Here is a 10848-nt window from a genome sequence, read left to right on the forward strand (position 1 = left end):
CAAATGCTGCTGAAGACAAAATGATAGCTTCACGTGCAGGGCAGGATGTAGGCAGCAGCCGGTGGTGGTGTGAGGAGGAGGAGGAGAGGGGAGGAGGAGGAGGAGGAAGGGGCGCAGCCAGAGCTCACGTTCATTAACGACCACCGACAACCGGGAAGCCGGAGCCTCCTCCCGGCGGCATCACAGCCTCACGCAGCCGGGGATCATGGTCGCAGCGCGGGCGTCCCTCTCCTCGTGTCCGCCGGCGGAGTGGATCTGCTGCCTGGATAAAAGGTGGGTGACGGTCGGCCATCCCTCCTCGTGCTCTTTTCATTCATTTCTTTCATCTGTGTGCGGCGTGAGCGAGCTGGGTGACGTTCTTCAGCCTGTGAATTCTGTCACCGCTGGTTACAAAGACTGAAGTCCTATTTAGGAAAACATGTTTTTTTCTGTATTCGGTCAAAAAAAAGAAAAAAAAGAGGCGTTGGTGGCCTCCAGATTCACTGAGCTCTTACTGCGCTGTGATGGATGGATGAGACCCACATGGTTTATCTGCAGACCATAGCAAGCCATGCATAATTAAAATACAACTGTAGCACTTGTGGTATGCTTCACTGAAATAAATAAATAGGAGAAAGGCCGTTTTTGTTTTTCAGTGTTATTTCAGGCTTTGTCACATTTCTGCATGCCAGGCTGCACATGACCAGGGAAAATAGCCTAACAAAAATAACATAGGGACAAATTTGATCTAAAATTATTTTTCTAAATGACTGAGTCTGTGTCCTAATGATATTAAAACTGGGGTGTGGGGGCAGTAATTACTGCAAATGATGGACATAGAATGGTCTATAAGATGTGCACCCCACAGCACAAACACCCACACATATTGGGCACATCTCTGACACATCACTCCGTTACTATTGGCAACCTGAAGCTACCATCTTGTCCTCTCATCCACATCTGGAATGAAACCAGAGGCATGAAGTGCTGGGCTGACACATTTAGTCACATTAAATATGGCCCTATTTAGTTATGAGGCTGAAACCAAGCGTTGCTTTCATCATTGATTATTCTGAGTGGTTATTCTTTGGTTATTTTAAACAATGACAAAAGCCTCTTGGTTTAGTAAAATCTAAGACTGAAATGTGCTAATTTTGTTCAGCTCCAGTTGGAAAGTTGAAACCAATGAACTTCAGGGATTATTGCTTTTAAATTGACTGTAAAATTGTCTGAATGCTTGATTTCAACTATAAAATATGTTGGTGCAGTGCTGTGTATGTTGAGCTAAATGCAGCTGCTCTGCAGTGGAAGGTGGGAGTCGATACAGCCGGGATGGACGGGACAGGATGTTGTTGTGGAGCACTCAGTACTCCTCAGCTATCCACCTCTTATTCAATCAATGTTCTACACAGGAGTGTGTGTGTGTGTGTGTTTGATGCTTTCATCTAGAGTATAAACTGTTGATGTGAAGAAGAGTGGGGATGAGTGGACATAAACAAAAAGTTTAAGATCTACTGTACCTTTCTAAACACATTCATGTGGATTTATGCACTTATTGTGATGTATACATGGTAAGAGATGATAGTCAACCTCCCCCCCCCCACACACACACACACACACACACGCACACACACACTCATATCTAAAAAAACTATAAGCATAAATAACTGAGAGTAGTTTAAAGATGTACTAATAAAATGGAAATGGTTTTAAAAATGTGGTTATTGAAAAAAACAATATATTTGGGTTAAACTTTTGTCAAATATTAGGAAAATTGTAGTGTTATGAATAATATACCTGTACATAAAAATCAATTAGTAAAGTTATTTATCTAGAGATGGTGATGGAGATGGTCGTGGATTTCAGACGGAACAACCCCACCCCCACCCCCACTCCCACCCCGAACATAGGAGTATCTGTGGTGGAAGTGGTCTCCAGCTACAAGTACTTGGGTGTGCACCTGAATGACAACCTCAGCTGGAGCTACAACACGACCAGCATGATCAAGAAAGTTCATCAGAGACTTCCTCAGGCAGCTGAGGCGAGCTGGACTGGGAAGCTCAGTCCTCACCTCCTTCTACAGGTCCAGCATCAACGTGTGGCATGGAGGCTGCACAGCTGCAGAAAGAAAAGCTTTGCAGAGAGTGGTGAAGGCTGCACAGAAGTCTGTTGGAGTCAGTCTCCCCACCATCACAGACATTACACCTCCAGATGCAGGAATAGGGCCACCTGCATTATGAAGGACCCCACTCACCCAGCACACACACTTTTTGCCCCGCTCCCCTCAGGCAGGAGGTTGAGGAGCATTAAGTGCAGAACCACTAGACTGAGGAACAGCTTCTACCCTGAAGCCGTTAGACTCATGAATCCCTAATCAGGATTATCACTGTGGAAAAAAAAAATCTTTGTAATGCCACTTGATTGTTGATATGTGCTGCTGACTATCCATGCTGCTGATCTCCTGCTGCTGATTTATTTCATGAGGCTGCGTTCATTCATACTCATCTGCTCACACGGACTCATGTTCGTGCTGCTGCTGTTCAGCGTATTTCTTAGTTCATATCTTAGATCTTACTACTTTATTTTATAATTTATATTTTTGTTGGATGTAACTGGGACTTTGTGTACACAATTTCGTTCTACCACATGTGATGCGAATGACAATAAAGAACCTTGACCTTGACCTTGACCTTGATCAAAGTAAGGAAACACCTTACAGTCTGAGTAGTCAGCTACTCTGCTGTAAAACAAAATAAGCAAATTTGCATAACCACAACCAGCCTTCTTTTTCTTTTCCATCAGTATGACTATACACTAATACATGTAAACAGTATGTACATTTATTAGTATATACATGCACTAATACATGTACATACTGTTTCTTTCTTTTATCCTTATTTAAGTTATACATGTCTGTCTATGCCGCGAGTGCTTGAAACAAAAGTCAAATTCCTTGTCTGTACACAAGCTTGGACAATAAAAGTGATTCTGATTCTTTTTCTGGTATAGATAGCATGATTTTCAAATATTTTGAAATTGGTTTAGTAATTGCTAAATGTTTTCTTTAATAATCAGGCCCTTCTTAAAGGCTGTCATTGTAATGTCTTGGGAGACCAGCCCCCCCACCCCACTGAAAAAAATAAAACCAAGTACCGGTAAGACAAAACCTGCATGCACTGTTTTCTCATTGATGTTTAATGTTTTCTTATATGAAAGGTTGTAAGCAGAACTTGTGAACATCTGCCAACTTCATAATCTTGCTACTTGTTTTGTTTTTTATGACGTGTGCTGTTGCTGCCTGTTCTTGGCCAGGTCACCCTTGTGAAAGAGGTCTTGATCTCAATGGGATTTTTTCTGGTTAATTAAAGGTTTAATAATAAAAAAAACTACCAAGTGTGTGTTTTTTTTTTTTTAATGAAAATAGCCAAAGTGACTAAAAATAGGACAACAATGGTGACGCCCATGAAGAAGTCTCAAATTTGATGTATTTGTATATATTTATGCACAGATTTCATGTATGCAACCCAAAAGTTCAAGTTCAAGAATCTTTATCATCCCTGAGGGGCAATTTGTTTCACAGTCAGTAGACACGCAAAACATTCATACTACACAAGACGGTGAGACATTAAAATAACAGTACAGAAGTCTGATCACTACAGGGCTGAATAAGTTTTTCAGTCTTTTCGTCCTACATCTGGGCTGCAGATACCTGCATCCAGATGAAAGCAACCTGAACTCACCATGGAGTGGTGATCAGGATCTGCCAGAATCAGCCTGACCTTATTCACTGACCTCTTCTTGTGTAGATCAGTGAGGTTCTGTAGGGCTATGCCAGCAGTTTTGCTGCACATTCTGACAATCCCCAAGAGTTTGTACCTATTTTTGCATGTCAAAAATCCAAACCAACAGATGAAGGTAAATGTTATACGAGACTCACTAAAACATGAATAAAACATTCTCATAAAAGTAGAATCAACATTAAAACCACAGAGCTTCCGATAAAAAATACATTCTCTGATGGACCTTCTTACAAAATGAGTTCACATGAGCATCAAAGACAGCTTAGTTTGAAAACTTACCAGGTTTAAAAGCGTTGCAGGAACAGAGTGCCAGTGTTTGAATGCAGATCTCTGTCTTTATAGCAACCTACCACCCTGTACAATCTCAGATATTTATCCTTGACAGTTGTCCTGTTTAATTTTTCTCTTTTCTCTTGCGTTTAGCAGCAGATTCTTATATTACCATCTAAACATCTTCTCTGAGAATTTGCTCTTGTCCCATTCCACCATGTTTGTTTACCTTCACAGACTACAACCAGCCTAATGTAGGTCAGTCACGTGACTCAAGCTTCCACGCTGTTTTCCAAGTGCTTTATTTACATTGAGTGCACTCCTGCATTTTAAAATCGCATATCAATATATTAGAAAATTTACTTGAGTAAACTCTTTCAAACTGCACCAGTCGTTATAATTCAAGATAAGCTTTTTTTCATGTTCGATTTCATAGTTTGCAACCATTATCTTTAATGTTTACTTTATCATTGTAGTTGAGTGGATCAAAAACAAAGCTGTGTTTTCGCTCATTAATATTCAGTGTTTTTAGCAGGATCTCAGGTTTTTAACGGTGATGACAATAAGTGGATTCATTCATACAAATAAGGAGTTTCTGTTGCTTGTCGTATTAATCTGCGTGTGCAATAAGTGTGTTTATCATGAAACTGACACCAGTCAACCTATGAATTTATCTGGAAACTGTAACATTTTAACAGATGGATTTTCTCCAAAACAGTCTGCAGAACCTTCTGCTGTCTCTCAGTTTTCTCTTCAGTGCTGGTCGGTTTGTAAATCCTCCGTGTATGTGTGTGTGCTGCCATGATTTGTTGTTGAAAGCTGAGATCTGTGCTGACATTAGCATTGGGTGTGTGTGGGGGACAGTGGCTGATGAAAGAGACGTTCCAGAAAATGGAGAGGGAGAGAGAAAAGAAGGATGGAAGGAGAGTGAAGCAAGGCAAACACCTCTCAGGTCATGTTCATATCACACCATGAGGGACACTGATTTCTCTGGACTGACAGAGATAAATAAAATGTAGATTTTAACCAATCATAACAGAAATAGTCATTTTAATGAAATCAAGTGAATAAAGGGTGATCCTTCTTGTTTTTTTTCTGCTGTAATGTGTAGGAGTCTGTCTGTCTGTCTGAACCATTAACCCATGAAGCTCTGTCTGAGCGCCGCAGGCAGGAGGTGGATGATGAGTCAGACTAAAAACAGCAAGGAAAACATAGACGTCCATCTGTTATTGGGCTGATGTTTTGCTGCCAGGTACAAAGAACAATATACTGCAGGGTATACTGTATTTATAGTACTGGAGATGAATGGGATTCTGTACTCCTCTATTAAACAGAAAGTAAAGAGGTTATTTTGTGATTGGTGGCATTTCATAGACAGAAGAAAATAATAATAAAAAAAAAATCAAGCCATCCATTTGTCTTATTTGGCCTTACCAATCATGTTTTGAGGAAAAAATGCAGACATATCGAGGGACAGCGACAAATAGGTGGAGAACAGAAGAACGTGTAGAATACGCAGACAAAGATGAGTGCTGGGGGGCAAGAGAAGACAAAAAAGCAAAAGAAGAGGGGATAGGCTGCCTCGCTTCTGTGAAGGAGCTCTCAGTGCATTAGCTCTGCTGTATAAAACACACACACAGACACACACACACTTAAATACGAGGATGAGTCACTAGCAAAAAAAAGGAGAAAATAAGTGAATGAGCGCTTCTAACTGCAGCGTGTTTTCCTGTGAGACGTTGCAGCGCTGGAGTTTTTCACCGCCACGTCGCAGAGCAGAAGGTTTAATCTGTCAGATCTCACTTTTCTCTGTGTGTGTGTGTGTTCTTGTGTCTGAGCACATTTTGTAGCTTTCCAACAACTTAATTGTGGGTGCTCTCAGTGAGATTAGAAGCGTATTAGAAATAGCAGCAGTACAAGGTCTTACATTAACACCCAGTGGGGGGCCTGTGCAGAGAAAAATGGCACTCGCAGCTCTCTTTTGCTATTGCTGAGACACTAGAACAGTAGAGCTCGTGCACACACTCACAAGATGCTCACACACAGAGACACAAAGAGGCCAAAATAACACAATAAATACAACACTGCCTTTTCCTTAAAGGACATTTCATTTATTTGACTGTTTTAGCCCATTGACTGCTAATAGCATTTACTTGTTAGGCTATAGCTAATCAGACAATACTGGAAAGGCTTTGTTTGTAAGATGGTGTGCTTTTATACATCATAGACAATATTTATACTTTACCATTTTACAATGTGTTGTTTTATTTTATTTTATTGTACAGGCCTTCAGAGCGCTCGGGGGAAGACGTGGACATTATTCTGACCAGACTGAGAGAAGTCAAAACCTTCCAGAGATTTCCACCTCCGCTCCTACTACAGATCTGTGCCTGCGCCTTCTACGAATGTTTGGAGAAAGGCATCACATGTATGTACATGTACACAATGAAACATACTGTCCTGTGACATCTATAGATGTGTTGCCATCTGCGTCATTCTGGCCAATAGAGAAAACACACAATATATACAGTAGTCTGAACTTATCTGACCTTCCTGCAGCTCTTAGAGACTGTCTAAATGGTGATGCACTATGGTGCAACAAAACAAAAACAAACCAATAACAACAAAATTAGAAGATTGTTGTTTAATATTAAATTATTCAAACCTCTTGAAAAACCTTTGTATGATCACATCGGATTATTGCATCATCAATTTACTTGTAAGTTTAGTCACAAAGTAAACCTACAGATGTAAAAAAAAATATCTTTACATTTTATAAAATTGAAACTGATACAGTCATTTATGGTAATTATTTAGCAATAATAGCTACTAATTAAAGATGTAACAAACTTGGCATTAAACTCTTGCAAGTGGAAGTAGATTTATTTCTTTTAGACAGGAATGAACAATTACAAAATTGGACTGTTTAATAGGGATGCACGATATTGGATTTTTGGCCAGTATGTTAAAACTTATTTGGTCGATAATCGTTACCGATATGTTTTATATACTTTCCTTTGTCAGAACATAGCCCTCTTATTTAGGCTTATTTGCTACAAATATTGTGTAAGAGCTGGTGACATATATTCAGTAACAGCCATATGCATTGCACTTTAACTTATATTAAATGAAAAGTGTTAAATGTTATTTATTAGCATTAGTCACCTGCGATGCTGTCTCAATTGTGGAGGCTTGCTCCAGGTTCCTAGTTGCAGTGTGGGATCCTCTGCACTCTTGTGCATGAAGGACATTAAGTTCTAAGTTTTTGTCTATCCGTTGTGCTGTAAGACTAATCATGCTAACGGGGCTAACACGACATCCAAATGTCTGTGGTAAAACTCACCCAAGTGCTATCAGCTATTAGCTTCTCAATGACGTTGGAAATGACGGCTTGTAACTTGGGTAAGGTTACGTCGGAAAAATATCTCAAACTGGGGACGATGTAGCGAGGCTCAACATAGTCCCAAAATCAAAATCAACGGAATCCAATATCCTCAACCAAAAAAACAAACAAAAAAAACTTCCACACCGCCGACATTTTGACTTCTTCCTCTCCGCCGTGATTAGATCAGGTATGTGTGCGTGACGTCATCACGTTGGGCTGCCGCTGCAGGCATCCTCGTCACTGGGTTGTCATGCAAAAGCAGCGTATTTTATATTGGTGAGTTATTTTGATGGAATGTCCAATATTTAACTTTAACGCTAATATCGCCGATACCATGCCGATAATATCGTGCATCACTACTGTTTAATAAATAGAATTTCTACCATTTGTAGAAAATTGACTGAGAATGCGTTTTATCAAAGCAACTTATTATAAAACTATTATAGAACTATCTTTATGGAATATTAAACACACCATCTGCATTAATTAGGATGATTACCCCCAAATATTTTTATTTTGTGGCAAAACTACATGTATAATCACAGCTGTGGTGTTCATTTTTGAGTTTACAGATTAGCACAATTTGCTGGATCAAGACAAAGCTGAGAAATAAAATGGTTTATGATGCAGCTCAACATTTTAGTTCATCTTGATGAGCAGTTGTCACATGTGGTTGATCTGGCTGGAGGTGACCTGCAGCTGTTCCAGTGGTGTTGTTTCACTACTGCAGATGCACAGTTGTGGAATGATCGACATTTATTAGCATGACTGGATTATTCTGCATAGATCGGCCTAAAACTGACCCGGACGCCTCCGTTCAGTCATCTATAAACACATGTGGGAATAACTTGACTTTTTTAAATCTTTTATAATCCTGAACATCAAAATTATTTAACAGGAGGGAAGGTTTCTGTTGACCTGAAGAGTGAGCCGTGGTTTGTTTGCTACAATTTATCAGTGATTAAATATAAATAAAATAACTTTCCCAGTGCTAAAACCAACAAAACAATACTGGTAGTTCCTTTTTAAATGAGAGCTCCAACACAAAACAATCCAGATGTTCTGAATATTTATTTTCTCAGAGCAAACAAGTTGAATAAATGATTCATTTAAACAGCAGTGTTTGTTTTACATTCAGGGGTGGCAGCATGTATTAAAAAAACACATAAATAGGGTTAAGTTAAAGCTTATGCTATTGTCTCATGTAAGTTTCTGTGTGCAGTGTTTCGACAGGGAGATATAGGCACAAGTTGGTATGCTGTCCTGTCTGGTTCCCTGGATGTCAAAGTGTCCGAAACTGCCAATCATCAGGTAGGACTCCTTTAGTCATACTTCCATCAGTGTGAATAATTGCTTCAATCAAAAGGAAATAACTGGATGGCGTTATTTCATTTTTTTATGTAAAATGTAAATGATTGTATTGTTTGTTTTTGTCCCGTATTGGATTGTTTTTGTCATCCACCATCTAATCAGGAGCCAGGCGTCTCTCCATGTCCTCCTCATGCGCTGCTCTTGTACGACTCGCCTCAATGCTGACATTGTTCATGCCTCCCTGCCTAAATATGCTGGAGCAAACTGCCGCAGCTCAGAAAACAAGTCCACTGAGGATAGTGCTTTCTGAAACACTGTCTGTTAGCAATAGTGTCAAATGAGGGTTATACTACAGGAGAATGACATGTGGGAGAAGAACAATAGATTGGTCTAAAGTGAAAGACAAAAATAAAAAGCTCATCCGTTACAATTTGTCCTTTTCATGTATGGAGCCTCAAATTGTCACTGGTGGCCTAGATTTATGGCTATATTTGAAATGTCAGACTGGACAAATGAAAAGGTTTTTATAGCTCAAAGAACATCTGTCTAAATCAGTAGTCAGTGTTTGAGTGTGTGGTTGCAGCGTGTCCCCAGTCTGTCCAGTTATATCCAGGGCTCAGAGGTGTTTGCTTTACACAGGAATCCGTTCATGTGCATCACATATTAGGATTTATCTGCACTTTTTAGCTCTGTCTAAAAGATAATGAAGAAAATATATTGCTTGTGCCCGTCACTGTGATGTTTCACAGCAGAGTAATTCCTGACACGTTGCAGCTAACTACTTTTCATCTGTCACAGGAGCAGTTTAAATCGTTTTGTCATGCCCGTGTATGTGCAGGATGCTGTCACTATCTGCACGCTGGGGATCGGGACGGCCTTTGGGGAGTCCATCCTGGACAACACTCCTCGTCACGCCACCATTGTCAGCAGAGAGACCAGCGAGCTGCTTCGCATCGAACAGCGGGAGTTCAAGAGCCTCTGGGAGGTGAGAAATGAACGTGGGAAAAAAAGCTTGAACTTTTATTTCGTTTTCTTTGATACTGCTGTTTTCAGTCATCCTTCTGCTGCAGTTGTGCTTTTACCCACAAGAGGGCTGTCGACCGTTATTTGTTCCACCTATTCACTGCAGACCTTGGACAATCAGCAGTGAGCTGTTTCAAAAACAAAGAGCAGCTCGTATGGTGGTGTTGCTTCTGTATCACCACTGATGGCTGTTGTTTTGTGATCAAGGTGTTTTAGCCATGAAAAATTAGCTCCTGTGTGGGGGGTATCTAGACGTGCTTCAAAGTCTCTAAACAAGACTAAATACAAAAAATACAGTCGGCAGTTGAATATGATGTTTACAGAGACAAGTGATTACAGTGACAAGTATATTAGAACCACCTTCCCAGTACTATGTACTTTAGGTTCTTCTTGTCCCACCAGTTGATCCTGACCCCCCAGGTTCCTGTCGTTTGTGGTATTTGGATGTAGGTGAAGGTGCTGCATAACTCAGGCTGTCGTGCAAGGCATCTTTACAACGGGATTGAACCTTTTTCTTTGAATATCAGGATGTTTTGTTGAGTTGGCGATGGCTATAATCGAGTGCTGTGAGTATTTTGGCTTCTGCTTGGCCTGCAATAAACCAGGTCTATGAAATATGCCTTTATGTGATTTTCATGTTGTGGGTTAATTGTGCATTTGCTGTGTTTTTTTGGTGTTAGTTTTGGTTATGAAAAAAATCTGCATCTCTGTCCAGGTTTCTTACACATGAAGTGACATTTTGAATACATCTGTCTACATTTTTATAACTTTTTCTGCTTTCAATAACAACACAAAACACATGACATTTAAAATGAGGCTCTTCAGTTTTTGTTTTTAACGGGCTGCATATAAACTGGATTCAGGAGCACATGGTATCTCCATTTTATGCCGCAGGGACACATAAGAGCAAGATAAAACAATAATTGGTAATTAGAGCATGCGCGCTGTTTTATCAGGCTTGGACTATGTTTGCTTGTGTACTAAATGCACTCTGGCTCTTTTTCAGTTGTCTATTTTCGGACAAAGCACAAAACCAGCCCGAGGTTGTTGTCATTTGAATCTTGTCCTGCTCACCGGGGA

General features: G+C 40.1%; 1 protein-coding gene across 1 annotated transcript in view; it reads left to right on the forward strand.

The window, feature by feature from the left end:
* Positions 1-205: 205 nt before the first annotated feature.
* The window catches only part of LOC119414216 (rap guanine nucleotide exchange factor 4-like), an 11792-nt gene continuing 1149 nt past the window's right edge, over positions 206-10848 (forward strand). The window contains exons 1-4 of the mRNA XM_037681316.1: positions 206-273; positions 6335-6477; positions 8657-8745; positions 9584-9730. Of these exons, the coding sequence (XP_037537244.1) occupies positions 206-273; positions 6335-6477; positions 8657-8745; positions 9584-9730 (447 nt within the window). The remainder of the gene's footprint in view (positions 274-6334; positions 6478-8656; positions 8746-9583; positions 9731-10848) is intronic.

The sequence above is a fragment of the Nematolebias whitei genome, chromosome 9, assembly GCF_014905685.2.
Source record: "Nematolebias whitei isolate Nwh7 chromosome 9, NemWhi1, whole genome shotgun sequence".
NCBI classification, from domain to species: Eukaryota; Metazoa; Chordata; class Actinopteri; order Cyprinodontiformes; family Rivulidae; genus Nematolebias; species Nematolebias whitei.